This window comes from Sarcophilus harrisii, chromosome 6 (genome assembly GCF_902635505.1).
Source record: "Sarcophilus harrisii chromosome 6, mSarHar1.11, whole genome shotgun sequence".
NCBI classification, from domain to species: domain Eukaryota; kingdom Metazoa; phylum Chordata; class Mammalia; order Dasyuromorphia; family Dasyuridae; genus Sarcophilus; species Sarcophilus harrisii.
This window is the reverse complement of record NC_045431.1, coordinates 7,254,702-7,275,398: the sequence shown is the minus strand read 5'-3', so window position 1 is coordinate 7,275,398 and position 20,697 is coordinate 7,254,702. Positions and strand designations below refer to the sequence as shown.

At 37.8% G+C, this 20,697-nt stretch overlaps 1 protein-coding gene across 10 annotated transcripts in view; it reads left to right on the top strand.

The window, feature by feature from the left end:
* Positions 1-20,697, top strand: part of PROM1 (prominin 1) — a 132,180-nt gene that overhangs the window by 68,270 nt on the left and 43,213 nt on the right. For all 10 annotated transcript variants that reach the window (XM_031943431.1, XM_031943430.1, XM_031943432.1 and 7 more), the window contains exons 5-7: positions 13,313-13,433; positions 14,446-14,509; positions 15,955-16,044. In XM_031943431.1, coding sequence (XP_031799291.1) covers positions 13,313-13,433; positions 14,446-14,509; positions 15,955-16,044 — 275 coding nt within the window. The remainder of the gene's footprint in view (positions 1-13,312; positions 13,434-14,445; positions 14,510-15,954; positions 16,045-20,697) is intronic.

Below are 20,697 nucleotides of genomic sequence, written 5' to 3'. Positions count from 1 at the left end.
TTGGACAATCAAAAACCCTCTAAGAGATCTTAGAAATTATCTGGAAGTCCAGTGTCCTGGCTCGGGGAAATATCTTGGAGAAGTGACCAGGGCATCTCTGACAATACTTGAGGCGCTGGCTAACTTGTGGTGCACTGCTTTGCCTCTGGCGAGAACGCTTTCCTAGAATAAGTTTTGGAATTACTGTAAACGTCCTTCTTCCAGGAGCCAAAATCTTCCGCTAACTCATTTCCATCCATTGGGCCTGTTTGATCTAAGTTTAATGATAATGGGCTTAATGAGAACTGTGTTTGTTTCATGGCACATAGCTAGAATTAGTTACTCAGACACATAATAATGATGTCTTTCATTTAAAGCAAAAACAAAAACAAAAAAACGCGTGTTGGATAGAGCTGTGACATGGAAGATCTTGGAGGAGTCCATGCTGACTCACTGATTTATGGAACAGAAATATACCAAAGGGTCTAATGCTGTAGTTTTCCTTAGATTTTCCCTCCATGCTGTGCTCAGACACAAACTCACTCTTTTGGCTAGTGCAATTTGTTTGAGCCCAGATGAAGTTTCTCAATGAATGTAGTTGCATAGAATACTATCACAGCTTCAGAGACAAGGTTCCATAGCTCCTAATTCACTTGATTTATTATTTTTTAAATAATGTATTTGTTTCATCTTAATAAATTTATTGTTTTCTAGTTGCTTATATGCAGGCACAGCTTCAAGATATCAGACTGGACCTACATGTAGGACAATAGAATTTAAAGCTAGAAGGGCCCCCCTCTCCTTTATAGAGTGGTGTATATATACATTTTATATAAAATATAGCATAAACATCATATATAATTGTGTATATATATATATGATATATTTAACCATCTATCCATCTAGCTACCCATCCACCTATTTATCTACTCATCCATCATCCATCCATCTATCTATCCAGCCAGCCAGCCATCCCATTCATCTAGTATGAGCCTCACAAGCAAAAACAACAGGCTGTGTCTACACTTAGGATCATTGGGTTTATAGTTAGAAAGACCCTCAGTTCCTTCATCAAGTGACTCTCCTTAAAATAAACCAGATAGTTTTGTTGTACAACATGGTAAAAGTCTGTTGGCCAAATTTATTAATTTCCTTGGACGGGATCATCAATGCAATTTCATTAGAAAGTTCTTAGTTGTCTATTATGTGTGTACTGAGCTCTCTGTTAGACCGACTCTGTTTGCCTCCTGGTATGGATTACACTGGTATTATTTTCAAATAACAAGCATTTATTAAGCATCTACTGTATATTAGATGCTGGAGATGCAAGTATAAAGAATGAAACAATCCCTCCTTCCAAGGAGCTCACCTTCCTAGGAAGATACATGTACATGTACAAATATATATAGCCTAGATATGAAGTACTAAGTCATCATTTACAAGTTAGTATGGGAGGGAGGGCATTAGGAGTTATATAGAAAACTTCATGCAGAAAATGGATTTTGAACTACTTTCATAGAATAGGAGTCTGAATTGGGGCATAAGGGAAGAACACATTCTAGGAGAGTAAAACAACCAGTTCCAAGCTACTTAGATGAAATGGGATGTCATGTACTGCAGTAAAGATGAGGTGTCATGTAGGAAGAAAAGAGCTCAAAGAGTACGAGAGAGAGAGAGAGTGGTGTCTAATATGGACAGAAAAAACTTGTGGGTGATAATATAATGGAGAGAATGATGGTTCATGTGTGTTGAGCTTGAGTGATGGTCCCAGTTAGGAGAGGTGAAGAAGGTGGTGAAATGGGAAGTTTTTCAAAGTATCTGAGGGGGGTCTCAATCAGCATGTGCACGGAATTCCCAAATATGAGAACTGAAAAGGAAGAACCTGACAGACATTAAACTCTCAAACAAGAAAAAGTGGGGAGAGGGTTTTAGCAGTCACGTTAAGGAATAAAGAATGTACCTGGTCCAGATTCCAGCTCAGTGTACTGGAGTAGAGCACATCTGGCACTCGAGAAGGTGGTCAGCGACTCGGGGGCTTCTGGAAGTTCACTCAGATTTAGGAGGAGATGGAAGGAGTGGGGCGGGAAGAAGACTAATACAAATGGCAGTTTCTTAATAAGAGAAGGGCACTCCAGAAGGTAAGAGAGAGAAGGAAGATGGAGCAGGCTATGGGCACAGATGGGATAAGAATGAGGTTCTTGGGATGAGGGAGCAAAGCAGAGTAGGAGGGGAAGGGAGTTTTCCCCCAGGGAGCCTTCAGTGCTCAATCACAGAGATTCAGAGAGAAGGAAGATAATGTTTGCTAGCCATGGAACCATAGATAATAAAGCATGCTTCCAGGTCCCTGCATTTTCTCTCTCTTTAAAGGGTTATGGTCTTGGTGTGGTCATCGTGGCCAAATGGGGAGAGGCCTTGTGTCAATGACCCTTCTTGATTGTGAAGGGCTGAATTCTGATTAATTTGCACATCTTCCTCCTCAGGAAAGGCAGATGCTGACATTTTCTTTGGGGGTGAAGGTGATGGAAGGGCACAGGGTACGATAGGTTACCAGTTCTAAGGAGTGGGGGGTTCACGTATTTTGGTGAGGAAGCTTTGAGTTAGATGGCAAAACTTGGGTCAGAAGAGGAAGCAAGAGCCTTAATTATGGTAGGAGGATGGCTCAGAAAAGCATGGCAAGACCTATATGAACTGACACAAAGTGAAATGGGAAGAACTGGGAGATCGTTGTTGACAGTTACTATAATATTGTAATAATAATCTGCAATGAAAGCCTTGGCTACTCTGCTCAATAGAGTGATCCAAGACAAGGATTCATGATGAAAAAAATTGAATGCAAATTGAAGAATACTTTTTCTCATGTTCTTTCTTTTTCTTTTTTAAAAATGACTAATATGAAAATAGGCTTTGCATGATTTCACATGTAGAATTGATATATTGTTTGCTTTCTTAGTGAGCAGAGTAGTGGGCGAAAGGGAACAAGATAATTTGGAATTTAAATTTTTTTAAAATGTTTAAAATAAATTATAAATGATAAAAAACTAAAGTAGCAGATTGCTGATTTTGGGTAATCTGTTTTGGAGAAAAATAGATATATTTTTAAATATCAGCTTTATAAAAATATGTAAAGCTATATAATTGGTTTTGATAAGGCAAAGTCAGAAACCTCATTATTAATTCTGTTATCTTCTGTTGCAGCAGGAGAGGACTAAATTTTATCTTGTGCTTGATGTCTCTTGGTGAAATCTGGTGCTAGGACAGCATAAAAGCATATAGTGTAGCATCGGATTTAAGATCTGAATTCCCCTCACACTTTGATGCTTAAGGCAGTCTGGGATAGAGTCAGTGTTACCACCAGATGCCTAGCTGTCAATTCTCCCTCTTAAATGTCCTTAGGAATGAACAGTTCCTGCAGCTGTGGGGGATCTGCCACCTCCCTAGCTACAAGAGAAAAAAATGTCAATTAAGGCCAGAATACTTGTCATCCCCAGCAAGGAGCCCTGAGCATTTCCTGTAAGCCATGGAATTCAACTTCATTTGCAGACATATGGTATAGTGTTGCTGATTCTGTAGACATGTCCTTACTAATCAGTCCTAACTGAGAAAAAATGTCATTCTGAAAAACCTAGAAATAGGTTGGTTTTCCCTCAATCTTTAAAAAAAAATTTGCTTTAGATAAACAACAGCCGCCTTTCTCATTCCTGTTTAAGATACTTGAGATAATTTTCAGAGCATGTTTTCCCTCGTGTCTCTATAGTTAGACAAATATCTATATCTAAATATACGTAGAAAATAGTGACCTGTTTATTTGCCAAAGGTCTGCTTCTGTTTCCTATTTGGGTTTCTTTTTTCTTCTCCTGGAATTCAAACCCATAGTGCCCATATCTCATAGAGAATCTTTCCTAAGTGGTTGAATTATTTACATCTTATTTAAAATGTCAAAATATATAAAATTTACAAATTTGTCAAAGAAATATGCCTGACTTCCATTCATGCAAATAATGAAGGCTAAATTTATCTTCCTTTTTCTCTTTTGCTCGCAAGAAATCATTAGCATCAAGCATTCAGAGGATTTTTTTTTTTTTTTTGGTCCATAGAATTCTTTTATTATATAATTTGAGTCTGGAGTAGCTTATCAACTATTCTAATCTTTCCTTCTTTCCAGTCTCCAATTGGAACCCAACCTCAATTCAGTTTGACCAACATTTCTTAACTGTCTCCTTGTGCTTAGGCAATATGGAAGATAAAACGTTCCAGTTCTCATACAGACTCGAGTAAATCCCCCAGATATTGAGGGCAGGATTGTCTTTTGCCTCTTTTTGTATCCTTAAACATTTTAATAGTTTTTTTTATTTTTCCAAATACATGCAAAGATAGTTTATAACATTCCCCTTTGCAAAACCTCATGGTCCACATTTTTCTCCCTCTCTCCTCGAGACAACAAGCAATCCAATATAGGGGTAACATGTGCAATTCTTCTAAACATATTTCTGTATTGGTCATGATGCAAAGGAAAAAGCAGATCAAAAGGGGGAAAAATGAGAAAGAAAAAAAATGAGCAAACAAAAACGCAACCAAAAGATGAAAATACTATGTATGTATTGATCTACATTCAGTGTCCATGGTTCTCTGTCTGAATGGGGATGACACTTTCCATCCAAGACTATTGGAACTGCTTTGAATCGCTGTCTTATTGAAAAGAGCCAAGTCCATCACAGTTGATCATCACATAATCCCGTTGTTACTGAGTATAATGTGCTCTTGGTTCTGCTTACTTAGCACCAGTTCTTGTAAATCTCTCCAGGGTTTTCAGCCTGCTACAATAATATTCCATAACATTCATATACCATAACTTCTTATTCAGCCATTCTCCAGCTGATGGGCACCCACTCACTTTCCAGTTCCTTGCCCCTATAAAAGAGGCTGCTTTAAACATTTTTCCACATGTGGGTCTTTTTCCTTTTTACTTCATTTTTATTTATTTTAAAGATAAAAGAAACTGAACTCCAGTATTACTTTATTTAACACATTACCTTTTACAAGACACTTTCTTCAAAATCATCTAGAATTGGTAGATTGCACAAATGATATTACTCCTATTTTACAGATCATGAGTTTTTTTTAGGAAGGGAAAGAGGGGGCTCTCCAATGTATAGATAGAGACATATACATGTCTATATGTATATAGCACTTTTATGTTTAATCTGTGCTATTAATTCTAGAAAATAAATAAAACAATAATTATATATGCATCAATTAAGCTTGTGTGTATGTGCACATATATAATACAAATTTAGAGAGAACATAGGGCAAAAAGAGATAGTGTGTTTGAAAAAATGGATGAGTTCAGCAATCAGAAGAACTGGGTTTGATTCTGAGCTTTTTTCCTTATTACTTTAGGCAAGTGACGTAGTTTGGATCTCCATTTCCTCAACTGTCAAGTGAGTCTATTGGACTAGATGCTTCTGCACATGAGTATATGTATGGATACATATATGTGTATATATAATAACAGTACATATGATATTTCATATATCATTTTAGAGTTGGAAAATGTTGTATATATATTATTTCATTCAATCCCTTCTGTGAATTAAAGGTTACAGATATTATCCCCATTTTATCAATGAGCATCCTGAGATTAAGATGGCGCCCGGGAGTTGGGCAGCCTTGTTGGTACACTGGGAAGTGCCCAAGTCAGGATCCCATCTTCACATTCAGTGTTCTCCGCCACACCCTATTCACCACTTCTTTAAAAATGTCACCTGTGATTATTCTAATTACACATTTAAATGAGCTTGACCTTTGAGGGAGTTTTCTCAGCATCAATCCATCCTAACAGCCTCTCTCTTTTCTTTTTTAGGTGGGGGGACTCAAAATATGTTTTAGAATTTGCTTCCTTTCCTCTTGAATAGCTCTTGGTCCTTTTAAAAATTTCTTCATGCGTCTTTTGACCAGTTTTTAATTGCTACAGGGTTTGGGAGAAGGACTAAAAGGTGAGGACTAAAGGAAAAGCAGGTTTTCTTTGGTGAGATTAGATGGAAGAGATTCACTACAAAGGTGAAGTTGATGTCGACATATAGAAGGGACATCCCAGATGTTCAGATACTGAAAAAAAGGAAAAAGCAGAGTAGGGGATGATCGTGCAGGGGGAGCATTGGAGAAAACCACTTGTTCCAGTAAAAAGAAACACAGCAATGTGTGTGCTGAAGCTCCTTCCCCCATCTTTCCCCAATAGAAACAAAACATTTTGTTGTTTGTTGATTTTTTTTAAACTTTCATCTCTATTCCACCCTGCATGGTATAGTGTTTGGTAAAATACATAGTAGATAATGTAAAAATTGTTCATGAATGGAATGAGACTAAGAATCAGAAACCACATGTTCTGTATAGATCTTGCTCTGCAACTGACAGCCTATGTAGTTGTGACGCCATGACTTCCTTTACCCTCTTGGGGTTTTTACATCCTTTATCCTTAAAATGAGGACTTTGGGCTGAATGATAGTTTAGATCCCTTGCAACCAAGAATGTGCTGGAGCCACCTCATACTAATTGTTAAATTGTCAGGGGGAATATTTTGCATCTCAGACATCAGCAAACACTAAAAATTATGGGTTTATTATTGTTTTATTGATTTTTCTAGAATTAATAGCACAGATTAAACATAAAAGTGCATATAGATATGTATATATCTCTATTTATATATTGGAGGGCCCCCTCTTTCCCTTCCTAAAAAAAAGTTCATGATCTATAAAATGGGAGTAATATCATTTATGCTACTTACCAATTCTAGGTAGTTTTGAGGAAAGTGTCTTGTGAAAGTAATGTATTAAATAAAGTAAGTAATACTGGAGTTCAGTTTCTTTTGTCTTTAAAATAAAAATGAAGTAAAAAAGGGAAAAAAGACCAACATATGGAAAAATGTTTATAGCGGCCTCTTTTATAGGGGCAAGGAACTGGAAAGTGAGTGGATGCCCATCAGTTGGGGAATGGCTGAATGAGTTATAGTGTATGAATGTTATGGAATATTATTGTTCTGTAAGAAATGATGAGCAGGCTGATTTCTGAAACCCCTGGAGAGATTTACAAGAACTGATGCTAAGTGAGCAGAACCAAGAGCACATTATACTCAGTAACAATGGGATTATGTGATGATCAATTGTGATAGACTTGGCTCTTTTCAATAAGACAGTGATTCAAAGCAGTTCCAATAGTCTTGGATGGAAAGTGTCATCCCCATTCAGACAGAGAACCATGGACACTGAATGTAGATCAATACATAGTATTTTCATCTTTTGGTGTTGCTCCCATTTGCTTGTTTGTTTGTTTGTTTTTTTTTTTTTCCTTTCTCCGGTCTTTTTTTCTTTTGATCTGCTTTTCCCTTTGCATCATGACCAATACAGAAATATGTTTAGAAGAATTGCACATGTTACCCCTATATTGGATTGCTGGTTGTCTTGAGGAAGGAGAGAGAGAAATGTGGACCACAAGATTTTGCAACGGTGAATGTTAAAAACTATCTTTGCATGTATTTGGGAAAATAAAAAGCTATTAAAATCTCAGTAAAAAATTTTTAAATAAGAGGCAATGTGATATAACAGATAGTGAGCTAGGAGTAAAAATAGGAAAACCTAGGTTTAGGTCCTAATATTTAAGACAAATACAGGCAATCTCTTGGTGTCTCTGCCAACTATTCTAGGACCTCAAATTACAAGTCAGTAGCCAGACTCCATCAGTGGATGGTATTTCCATACCTAGGGTTCTCCATAGTGATGAAAAACAGATTTAGAAAAAAAAATTTAAATAAAAATCAAACAGCATAATCTTTAATAGTCTTTTGAATCCTGAAAATTCTCTTTGATTATATGAATTAGTCATTTAGCTACAGTTATGAGAATTTTGACTTTATAGCGCTAAAAGAAGAATTTCCATGAATTGGTGTATTTCCCAGTGGTGACAGTCTTTTTTTTTTTTTTTTACTTGCAGAGTTTTCATTTTAAAAGTTCAGACTCTTAGCTCGCCCCATTATCTGGTTCAGCAAGAGGATATTAAATCCAAATATAGGGTCTTTCACCATAGATTACACTTGAAAGAAATTGATTGATAATTTCATTGTGAAAGTTCTAGTTGAATTTTTTCTTTTCCCTTTTCCCCCTTTTGTAAAAATTGAGCCAGTCTTGGGGAAGAATTATTTTTACTCTAGGGAATCTTCTATCTTGCCCTTTCTTTGTTTGAGCTATTTTCCATCTGCAGATGTGGAGAGAGCTAGAATTCCAGCAGATCAGTGAGGCTCACATCTGTTCCTGTAATCTGTCCGGCCGTCATTTAAAGGTGGAATATCTTCCCTTCTCTGAGGTGACTGTTTAAACAGATGTACCTCTCTTCGTTCTGGTCTAGAAAATGTCAGGTTCGCCTTCACTCTTCTCCTACCCCTTGTTTCCTGACACCTTCACCACTGCATACTTGCAGAGCTTTTATAAGTGAAGAAAAACCAAATATTCCCCAGACTTGTCCAAGTTACTGAGCTGAACGAGGTTTCCAGATATGAGTCAAGTAATGAGTTTTGGTAACTCAACATCAGTGAAATTTGAATCCTGGTTGTTGTTTTTTTTCAGAAAATTGAGTTCATTCTTGAGAGGATGTAATTACTTATTTCTGGCTTGGGGAACACAACCACTTTGGGACACAGAAAGAGCTAACCTACAAATTGAAACGGTTTCGTGAGCTTGGTTGGCTTCTAGGATTATTTATTCTGGGGGGAGAGAGAGAGAGAGAGAGAAATCCATCTACTGATCAATACCTTCTCTTTTTCATTTGTGTCATCAGTGCTAAATACATAAATATTTAAAAATTCATTCATTAATACAGAGATCTGCTTGTGGATATATTCATAAATATCTCTTTCATCACAGAGATGGACATTAGGGATATGGTATGTCACCTTACTAATATGGTGAAATTATATAGTTATAATACACACACACACACACATACACACACACACGATTTCTTTTGATCAAAAAGGAGCCTGAAGTTTTCCTTTATTATCTCTGCAAATTGCTTATCCAAGGTGATTCATCCAGAATCACTCTCGCTTTTTGGGGGATATGTGAGCTTCATGTTTTCTCATCATAGAATTCAGATCCTCAGATTGTTAGAACGCCTTTGTTCCAAGTGGGTTTCCTTAACACCTTTGTGTAAAATGGGGAAATCCAATCTGACTTTCCATTCTTGCTTTTCTTAATGAAGCAAGTTTTCCCAAAATGAGGGATTCCTTTGAAGGAAAAGGCTCACTTGAGGCTCTTTTCAACATCGGGTCTTATCTTGACAATGGACAATGTGGTTTTTGGATTGACGATGTGAAATCAGTCTTCGGATCCAGAGCGAGTTGACTGTGCAGTCGTGGATTGTGGGGTTAGTGGACAGAGACAAGACCGGGACTCAAGGCCTATTTCTGACTTGATTCTGCTGCAATCCTGGGTATATCAGTGCCTCGGTGATCCAGGAAACTGCTGGTTGAAATGTGTAGACACGCATGTGTAGATGAACTTCCTCACCCAATAATTCCCTGGAATCTCTTGGAATGATGCGTCCTGTCCCTGTTCCTTATGGGGTTTCAGAATAAAATTTCTTTTTAATTATTTTTGATGTTTTAATTCAAAAAAAATTTTGGTGCCTTTTTGATTTTTCCATTATAGTCTTTTCTGGATAAAAGGACATGATACCTCCTTCTCCTCTCCCTCTACCCTAAACTGAACCTTTATAATAAGAGGGAAAAAAAGTTAAAACAGATTGCCTGTACCGGGACTATAGGACAGTATATACAATATGTGTAATCCCTTCGTTTTTTGGAAAAGAGAGGGGTGTTTTTAATTTTCTTTTTCTTCTTTGAGATCAAAATCAATTATTACAATCATCCAAAAGTTAGCATCATTCCTGTTTTCTTTTGATTTACAATGTTCTCCTCATTGCATATCGTTTTCTGCTTATTTCACTGAATCAGTTCATGATGTTTTTTATGTCATGAATTCTTCCCCTCCCTAACCTTTTGGCAGTTTGGAAAAGCCCACAGAATCCCTTTCTAAGAAAAATGTTTTTAAGTACATAAAATAAAATACACGAGAATTCAAAAGAAACTAATTATAGTAAACAAAATCTTTTAAAAAGCAACTCCAGATTGAGCCCCTAATTAGGGATAGCTAGGTGTAGAGAGAATGCCAGGTCTGCAGCCAGGAAGATCTCCTGGCTGTGTGCCTATGGGTAAGTTACCTTTCCCCATCTTGCCTCAGTTTCCTCATTTGTAAAATGATATGGAGAAGGAAATGGCAATCCACTCCAGTATCTTTGTCAAGAAAATCTCTCATGTGGTCAGGACATGATTGAACTGACTGAACATTAGGCGTAAGTTATGTTTAATTTCTTAGTGGAAAACATTTTTATATATATTATAGTCCAGCTACTTTTTTCTAGATTTTTTTTTTGTTAGCACAAAAAGTAACGCTTTATGAACATAACTCTCAAAAGTTAAAGTATATTAACTGTGTACTTTTCATTGTATCTTTGAAAAATGGATTTTTCTTGAAATGCTGGCATTTTGGAGGAATAAAAAATAGAGAGAGCAGCTTCTTCTGTCAAAACAGCATTAAGTCTGGTTATCCTTGATAATAACATTGGATTTGAAGTAGCATAAAAGCACTTATGCCAAAGTAAGAAGAAGATACATAATTATAAGCCCTTGATTTAGAAAAAAAAATCATTTTACTTTTTAGCTTGTTGAGTGGAAAGTACGAACAGAACATGGAGCATTTATATCTTGTTCATTTGTGATAAGTCACTATCCATTTGGCTCTTTGCTCACGGGCTTCTGTACAGAGTGATCTGCATTCTGATCGGACCGTTCAAAGAAACCTATTTCAGTTACTATGTCCAGACTCTTTGTTCTCAAACCCCATGGAACACTGTAAGTTATTTGAGGACAGAGACTGTCATTTGGACCTTTTTAACCTCCAGTACCTTGCATATGGCAGGCACTTCAACAGGTTGACTTCAAAGATTCAATTATAGAATCTCATAACATCTTAAATTTGTTCTGCATTTTAGCGTTGAAGGTGACCTTCAGCTGGGGAACATCTATTTCTCATTCTGTTGTTTTTTTCTTGATTGAGATCATTCTGGATCAGTAGGGACTTGGACACGTCTAGCACTCAATATGCATCAGTTGAGATCCCTTGCTGATTGCTAGTCTTATTTCTTGAAAAAACAGAAGGAAAAAAAGCTGATGCTTACATATAAATGCATATTCAGGGATAGCCTGTTACAAGATATCCATTTTCTTCCCAGCAGCAACATTGCCTCCATTTCTAGACATTGGACTCATCCAGTATCCCTCCCCCACATCACCCATGCTCGCCTCTCAGTTCTAGGAGGCTTAGTGTAAGTCAAGAGTGAATCTTTAAAGGTGAGGCTGGCCTGAATCAAGGTGGAAACAGAATTTTGCATCTGGAAAATGAACACCTTGGCTCATATCAGCTTTGCCATTTTCTATCTCTAGTGTTCTTCTGCAAAAGAATAAACAACTCTGTCATCCCCTCCCTCAATCATTTGGTTCATTTTCCTTTTAATAAAATAAGGAATTTTAAGAAAAAAATCTACTTGCTTTTCCATATATAAAATTGATTCTAGATTAGACAAAAGAGCTGTTTTTGGCTTCCTAACACGAGGAAGTTTCTACTCTGAGTCCTGATCATCCGCAGACAAGGAAAATCAATGATTCCCAACGTTACTGACCACACAAAGAGAAGCTGGGGTTTTGGTCTTCCAAGCTGGGAATCTGAAAGCATTTTTTTCCTCCAATGGAAATAGTGTTATACATGATAAGAAGTTCTGGTAACTATGGTTACCATAGGATTTTTTTTTTTTTTTCCCTCCGACAGAGCTTCAAGTACTTTGTGTATAGATTTCTGTCTGTTTTATCTAGGAACCTAAGCTCCATGGAGACCAAATTTTTTGTTGGTGGTGGTTAGTGCAGCCCAGGGTTCAAAACAATTCTTTTGGTTGTTTTTTGGCAAATTACCATTTGCATCATATCCCTTGTAAGGTGAGAACTATCTGTAAATTTAGTGCAAATCTCAGCAGTGGATTTTATCCAGAAAAGGAAAACAAGACAAATCTGTTTATCTTTTGGAAACCTTCTTCCTAGCCATTTTTGAGCTCTTCCATCCAAATGAATTCCAAGGGGGCAGGATTCCCTTAAGCTAATACCCATAGGGACAATGGACCCCTGGTAGTTTTGTGAAATTGTATTTGATTCCATCCTGCCACCTAGTGGCTGAATGAATTTGATGTCATTGACATTTTATAAATTCTATAAATTTATAAAAATTTATATAAATTTACATAAATTTATAAATTTTATAAATTTAATTTTTAAATGATATGTTTGAGGTCTTAGAAGTACATAGGATCAAAGACCTAGAACTGGAAGGAACCTCAGAGACTAGTCCATCTCCCTCTTTTTTTTAAATAGATAATTTAAATGACTTTCCTAGGATAGAGGTTCTGTCATGTCACTAAATGACTTTTTTTTGGCCTCATCATGAAAAAAATGATCAAATAAATTTAAAGCAATTAATTACTAAGAAATGATTCATACTCAGTTTTAAAAGGTCAATTTAATACAAAAAAATCTAGAAAATACAAGAAATTCATCTTTTAAAAACACATTTAAGAATTTCATGTCATGGGGACTTGTGTGCTCACATGATTTATAATTCAATTCAACACGTTTGTTCATATCTGTTTAATGGTAAATATTTTTGAGGTGCTTTGGGCTCAAAGATAAAGGAAGATATAATCTCTGTTTTCAGGGAACTTGGAGTTTTTTGGGGGAAATGTATTATTTGGGCAGTTATATCTGTGGTGTGTGTGTATATTGAAAGGAAAGAAATAGGGAAGAAAAAAGTAGGAAGAGAGAAACAGAGATCTCAATTCCTTCACTTATGTGATGGGGGGGTTAATCATTAAATCTGTAATTTCCTGTAAAAATGGGTTTGTGGATTTGGGGACCCCTTGACATCCTTTCAGATATTATGCAACAAAATATGCATAATGCAATGCTAAGGTAAGAGTCCAAGTATTAAAAGAAATGTGAAGGGGGGAGAATGAGGAGCCAGGGAAGGCTTTGTGGAAGGTGGACAGCTCCTGAGAAGGGATTGGGAAGGTTCAGGAGAGTGTCTGATGGTCTGGACCACAGATCAGCAGGAGAACTGCTGTGAGCCCATCCCAGAGGCCGTGTCCCATCCCGTCACATGGAAATATCTTTTTCTTTTCTCAACAGTATTGGTGTTTTTTGTGCCTTTGCCGCAAACCATCATCTTACCATGCAAATTAAAGGAGTTCAGCCCCTAATAAAGAGCAATTTTAAAGACCTGAGAACTCTTCTGACCCATACTCCAGAGGTAATGCCGTAATGTTTTTGTGTGAGACCATGAAATCCTGCTGTGGTAGGATGACCTGACTTTTCTATGCAAGAGGAAGTAGTGACTTTTAAATGAGGGAGTGTGGTTTACCAGCAAGAGCACTGGGTTTGCAAGCAGAAAATCTGATTTTGAATCTGAATGCTGCCCATGTGTCTGATTGGGGATGCACTTTTTCACCTCCTTGGGCCTTAGGCTCTCCTTTGCAAAATGGCAACAATACTTGTCCTGATATTCCCCTCTCAGCGCCTCAGGTCCCTCATCTGTCAAGTGAGGATGTTGGGACGGGCCTAGTTTCCAAGTGGTGGGGGCAGAGCCCACACACTGCAGAGTGTTTGATTCTCTGGGACATTACTCGTTATCCCAGGGGCTTGAAAATACTCTGTCCACTGAGAGTTCTGCTCCCTAAATATTCAAGACTATGTATCGGGACAAACAATAATATTAAACATTTCATTGTCTTGTAATAGAAAGAGGGAGTCTACATCTTGTTCAGAACAGAGAACCAGGAGAAATGAATTTTATTCCTTACTTGTTAGTTAGGACTGTAATATTTTCTCCCTACTTATCTTGCACTTTTAACCATTTTCAAAATTCCGAAGGGATGGATATTAAAAATTTTTCGCTTAAAAATTGCCAAATTATATCCATCTAAGTATGGTTTGCTTCTGCTAAAAGCTCAGATGCTGGGTAGGATTCTGAATCCATCAGTAAACATTTGTAAAACATTTACTATGCGACAGGGACCATCCCAAGCCTTGAGAATACAATGACAAAAGCAAACCACTTTCCTTCCATCGTGGAGGTGAAATTCTAATGGTAGAGACATCATGTACACACACAGTAATGCACAGAATAGATACAAGATGAGTACAAGGTAGTTTGGAGGAGAGATGCCCTAGAATCTGGTGGAGATCAAGAAAGACTTCATGTGAAAGCAACCCATAAACATTTATGAGAAATGTTTAATCTCTTTCTATATTTTTGTTTTCAGCAAATTGATTATCTAGTGAACCAATTCAATATCCCAAAGAATCAAGCACTGTTAGATCTTGACAGTAAGTATTTTTTAAAAAGGCTATTTTATTATTTTTTTTTTGGTAAAGACTGAAAATCTCCCCTTAAAGTAGAGAAAGTCAAATATAAGCTATACTAGTAATAGATACAACATAAAGTAATATTCCATTGGGTCTATGTGTTTTTTGTTTTGTTTTGCTCTTCAAAGCCTTTGCATATAGTTTTGCCTTTTTAGTTGTTCTGTACTCACTGATATTGGCATCTTATTTGCATTTGTTCAGTTCTTTCTGGAGCCCTGGTATTTCTAAGGTAGAAGAAGCTTTTCCTGCTTCTGCCTCATTCTTGTTCCTGTCAGAAAAGAGAGTTGATGATCCTAGAAGTTGCTCCCAGTATGAGTCTTTTGGTGCTCCTGTAGCTTCTCACCACTCAAGATGACCTTTTAAAAATGCATTATGACAAAATCCATGGTCTTAATAAATAAAAAGGCAAGAAAGTTGGGCATCGTTTGCCCACCTGAAATTAATCCAAGTCTCATACAGCAAAATGCAGCAGGCTTGGCAGTTAACTTGATAAAACAGGACCATAATAGCTACAGATCTGAAGACTTTCAAATCTCTGTCATTCAAGTTAATTTTAGAGAGAACAAATGCAAATTACTGGGGGAAAACAATAGTTTCTTTTCAAAAAGCCATACCATTTTAATACTTTAATTCATTTCAACCGGGGATTTATTCAATGTCGACTAAGTACCAGGCCCTGGGATAAATGGAGAATTTTCTAATGTTTATAATTCAAATACATGCAAAACTGATTGTCTACCATGCTTTTCCAAGTAAAAGCTTCCTGACCTTAGTCATGGAAGAGAAAAAACTCATTGGAAGGGATTTGTAGATGAAATCACTATACTAGAATCCTTTTAAAAAGTTTAATCCCATAAACATGTGCTGCTTCTAATTTTCTAAACATCACAAATTTGTGTGGGACACTCATTCTGCTGATGAAATCTCTAAGTCAGTTTTGGCCAAGGTAAGTTCAAGCTTGCCCAGATATTAAGTGAGTGGTTTCCAATTCTGGGAGATTTATTTAGGTCTTTTTTTTTTCTTTGTCCCAAATGTTGGGTTTTTTGGTATAATTTAGAAGAATATAGTTGTTTTGTTTTTTTTTAATTTATGTAAATATTGATGGAAGCTTAGATCCAGCCATCCCATGTACTTTAGATATATGCCTGAAACATGCTTTGGGATCATGGCCCCAAAGGCTAAAGGTCCAGTTCAGTGTGTCCCCAGAGGACCCATGAGCGTACTTATTACTCACGTGTGCATTTAGCTAAGAAAAAGCCTCGAGGTTTTAATTTGTCAGCCCTTTTCAACTACAGTATGAGTGTGTCTGGAGTCTTAAGTGAATGTCTCTTCAAGCATCATCCTGTGGGGCCAGAAGGAAATGCACAACAGCTCCCCTCACGCAGCCTGGTTTCTCTCTAATGCAGATATTGGACCATTACTCGGAGGCCGAGTCCAAGATCAGTTAGGAAAGCAAGTCCTCCCGGCTCTTGATGCAGTTCTAACTATGGCAGGAGGTAAGCCCTTGTTGCACGTGATTACTAGGAATCACCACCGTGCCTCGGACACGAAGGACATATGCTGGGGGACAAGTTACTGTAGTAGTCAGGATGCTTCTGCTGATGTGGCCTCTCCATGGCAGCGCCGAGGGCTGGCTTTTGTAGCCAGCAGACTTTTCTCTTAATTCTGCTCCTGCACGATTATATTTATCTTTTGGATCTGGACTGGGGATTTCCTTTGTCTTCAGAGCTCCTGGGGTGAACACTCCCTCCACTGATACAGATCAAATATCTAGAGTTGGAAAGAACTTCCCAGGCCATTTAATCCAAACTGCTTCTTTTACAAATGGGGAAACTGAGACACGGGGAGGTTAAGGGATAAAATGGCAACAGCCAACAATCTGGAATCATAAGGGAGTTGTCCGGGATTTGGTGAGATGGAAGGACTTGCCCATGGTCATGTACCTGGCTTGTGCCACAGGCAGGAAATAACAAAGCTGTCCACTCTGCCACATTATCTCCTATGCGTATTTATAGCATGGGGACTTTGCTTATGCTTAAGGAAAAAGTTACTGTTAGTGCTATGGTTATAGAATGAATGACTCTAATTATTCTCTTAGAAATCAGTATTTAGAAAGCTCCTATGCAAAATCTTTTTATTAAATTTATTTATTAAATTAAATTAATAATAAATTATTAAATTTTATTAAATATGTCCTTTTGTAGCTGTATAGTCAACCACTAACGATTTTTTATTTTCCTGCAGTTCTGTTTCTATTATTTTTTTTCTAAATAATAAATTTCAATTATTTAAGGATTCATCCTTTTTGTACCTTAATATTAGGACTTGAGGGCACCATTCCTTTAATTAATAAGTTGTGAGTCTCCCTTGTCTCAGCATACCGTGCTCGGTGCTGGGAGAGACACAGAGAGCAGATAAGCCAGTCCCTGCCCTCATGAGGCTTACAGTCTTGCAGAGGGGATGAGGTGCAAACACAGAGAATCAGCATCTGCATCCCTGATACATGTAATAGAGACATCGGAAATGTAGCGCTTTTTGAAGCTTGCAGGTGAAGGTTATTACTGAGGGGACCTTTAGGGAAGTTTGGGAGAAGAGCTAATAACACTGGAATAAGGCTCTGTAGGATGCATGGAAATTCAGCAGGTGGAGATTCGGAGGGAGAGCATTCTAGGCTGGGCTCAGGGTCACACAGCTCTGGAGTATCTGAAGCCAGATCTCATTAGGACCATGAGTCTTCTTCCTGAGTCTCTGGCCAGTGCTCCTCCACTGGCAGGACAAAAATGAACCTCTGCTGTGGGATGCCCTTTGCTCTCTCTCAGACTGATGCTAGTGTCAAGATTAGCCCCACAGATGGGTCAGTTGTGAAACAGAGGGCTGAGATATTGTTATAGGACAGACAATGAGCTGGGTGTCATAGAATTGTAGATGTGGAAGAGCCAGAAGACTATGTTCTCAAGTATTAGCTTTGTTACTTCTCTAACATATAGTTATCTGGTGACCTTGGACTGAAAGGCAACTTGGAAAAATGGATTTAAATGAGGAAGACCTCAGTTCAAAATCCGTGTCACACATAGCCTGTCGGTATGATGTGTCCCCATCGGCAAGTCCTTGCGTCTCACTGTCTCAGTCTATTCATTTGTAAAGTGAGATTTTCTAAGATCCTTTCCAACTCTAAATCTATTCTCCTATAAAATCACTTCCCATTTCTTGGTCTCAGATTTCCTTATATGTCAAATGAATGGATTTTATTCTAAGGACTTCTAATTCTAAAATTATAAATCTATGATCCTATGTAGTCTCTAGAGTTTGGTTTTCTCATCTGTAAAATGAAGCACTTGGACTAGATGATCTCCAAAGACCCTTCTAGGTTCTGAATTCTGTGATTTTATGAGATATAAGCATGAATTGATAAAAATGCTTTGGGTTTCCCAAATGACTAATGTGTAGAAGATGCTTCTATCTCCAATCTATCATTTCCTTTTTCTGGTTACAAGTGATTGGTGGTCACCACAAGTTAACAGTCCACTTTTTTGCCATTCTTGACTTCCCTAGTGCTGATATTTTCCCAAGTAAAAAATGCTGCGTTTACTGGGGGAAAGAATAACTCTACCTGTCTTAGGTGTCTTATTCTTAAATTTTAGATGGCTGCTCTTGATTTGCTGAGCTTCCTTTGATCCATGGTTAAACTGAAGAAAAGGCAAACTTTCTAAATCGAATTTTAATATCCTTTCCCCAGGCATCATAGATACTCAAGACACTGGGTCAGAATCTTGATTCTCCCAATAACTATGTGTCCTCTTGGAAAACCTTTCAGCATTAGTATCCACTTTTGAAATTACTGGATTAGACTAGAAATCTCTAAGGTCCCTTATAATACTAAGCACTGAATATTGACATGAATTCAAAAATTCCATGAATTCAATAGTTTTACTATTTCAAATTACAGAACCTCCCGCTTCAAGAGGGAAGAATTGCTTCCTGAGGGTTTTTTCCTGTCAATAAGATGACAGTCATCACACATTCAATCTCTGCCTTCTGTTTAAAAAAATTTATACCATTACCTCTTATTTTAAACTCTTAGAATGAACCCCAAATGAAATGTATTCTTTGATGTCTTTCAGATTCTTAAAATAAAGTAAACTCTTCACCTAGAAAATCAGACTGAATCAGAAACCTGGGTCCAATTCTCCCATTGGCCACCTTAGCTGTTAACTTATGAAATAACTTAACCTCTCTTAGACCCAATTACTTTTTCCCTTCCCTGCTTCTCCTCTGTCTCTGTCTGTCTCTCCTCCATCTTCTCCTCCTCTGCCTCTTTCTTCCTTTATCTCTCTTTTTTACTCTCTAGCTGTCTGTCTCTCTCTCTCTCCTGTCTTCTCCTCTGTTTCTTTCTTCCATTATCTCTCCTTTTTGCTCTCTTTCCTCTTCTATCCTCTAACCAAAATTCATGAAATAAACTGTAGTTCTGGGAAAAACTAATAAACATATGCAGGTATGTATTTATTGTCCTTGGGGACCAAGTGAAATATGAAAAGACATTTTGCTCATGATCCTAAAATGTTTTAGGAGGTCTGATTGTGTATACACCCTAAAAGTCTTTGACCAGATCATCATATTTTCCTCATTATCTATCATTTTTTTGCTCTTTTTTTTAAACTTATAGTCAAAGTGGAAAGGGCTACCAAAGGTAAAAAAAAAAAACCCCAAAACCCCAATCCCTGAGTTAAAATGTGTGCTCTGTGCTGTGGAGTCTCTATTCTAGTACACTGTTCCTCATTTTGGTGTATTTTCTCCTTGTGTGTGCCTAGTTCTATCTGTGCTGTGTTTTCTTTTTCTTGGGTAACACAGTAAAGTCTTGGCTGATGCTCTTTATGATGAGTTGCTTCAATTCTCAGGGGAAAGGCTCCTTGAAAAAGCATTTCAGCTTGAGTGTTGATTGATTTGATGAACACAAGCCTGGGCACCTGGAGACCGAGTTCATTGAATCCACTTGGTAGTCTCCAGCCAGGACTAGGTCTCTGTTATTCAAGTCGGAGCTTCCCTTGGACAACAGTTCATGTGATCATGTAGATTGGATACAAAAAAAGCTGACATTTCAGTGGTACTTTTAAGGTTTAAAAAGCAATTCCTTTAGAATAACCCACAAGATTAGTTTTGCAACTATTACTATCCTCATTTCATAGATGAGGGACACTAAGACCCCAAAAGAATCAAATTTCCGGGGGTTCCTCGTGGGCAAATGGCACACGTTGGACTCGGATGTAGGCCTTCTGATTGCAAGTCCAATGGAACATGGCTCTACATTGAGTCTTGGCTTGGAATCAAGAGAGCTGGGTATTCTAGGTGATTACCAGAGTCCGGCACTCTGGAGGTGTTTAACAAACACTTTTATCTGTCTGTGTAACATGATGTGACCAAGTTTGCTCAGAATATAGATGTTGGTGCTCTTTTATCAGCTGAGCACTTTAGTAATGTTTCCATTGTATAATTTGGCCAAGTCTCAATAGGCAACAAGACGGGCCATCCAACTCATTCATCCCACCCCCTTGTGCCCAATTCCTGGTGGCTACATAACAGTTTTATTTGAATTTTCAGGCCCCACATTCATTTTTTTGTTTGTTTGACTCCCACATTCATCAAAACATTACTTTTTAAAAAAGAGTCTTAACTGTGGTCATTGAATTTAGACAGTAGTTGATTCTTTAAAAGAAAGAAGAGTTACACTGGAAGCTCAGGCATTTGACTCTTTTTTTGTATGGGGAAAGGTAAGGCATTTTGACCCAAACCAATGCAAATTCGAGGGCTTCTCGGGTTCTCCATCCAACCTACGGGGTGCTTACTATTGGGGCGCTGGGAGAGCTGAAGATTTCATCCTCCTCTATCCTCGGGAGCTTGCAGTCTCCAGGGCCTGTGGAGGGAGATGGATTTCTTCTCTGTCAGGGTAGTAAAGAACGGCTTCCTGGTAGAGGTTGCATTTGCTCTGAACCTTGAACGCTGAAGGACTAGTCAGTCCATGGCGGGAGGGCCAGACCATTGTGAGTTCTCTGGTGGTGATTCTCTCCCCGCTCCGTGGTTCCTAATCCAGACTCCTCCATGGCTGTGAGGATGCCCCGTTATCCTGCGATGGCCGGGGTTCTGGGATTGGTCAC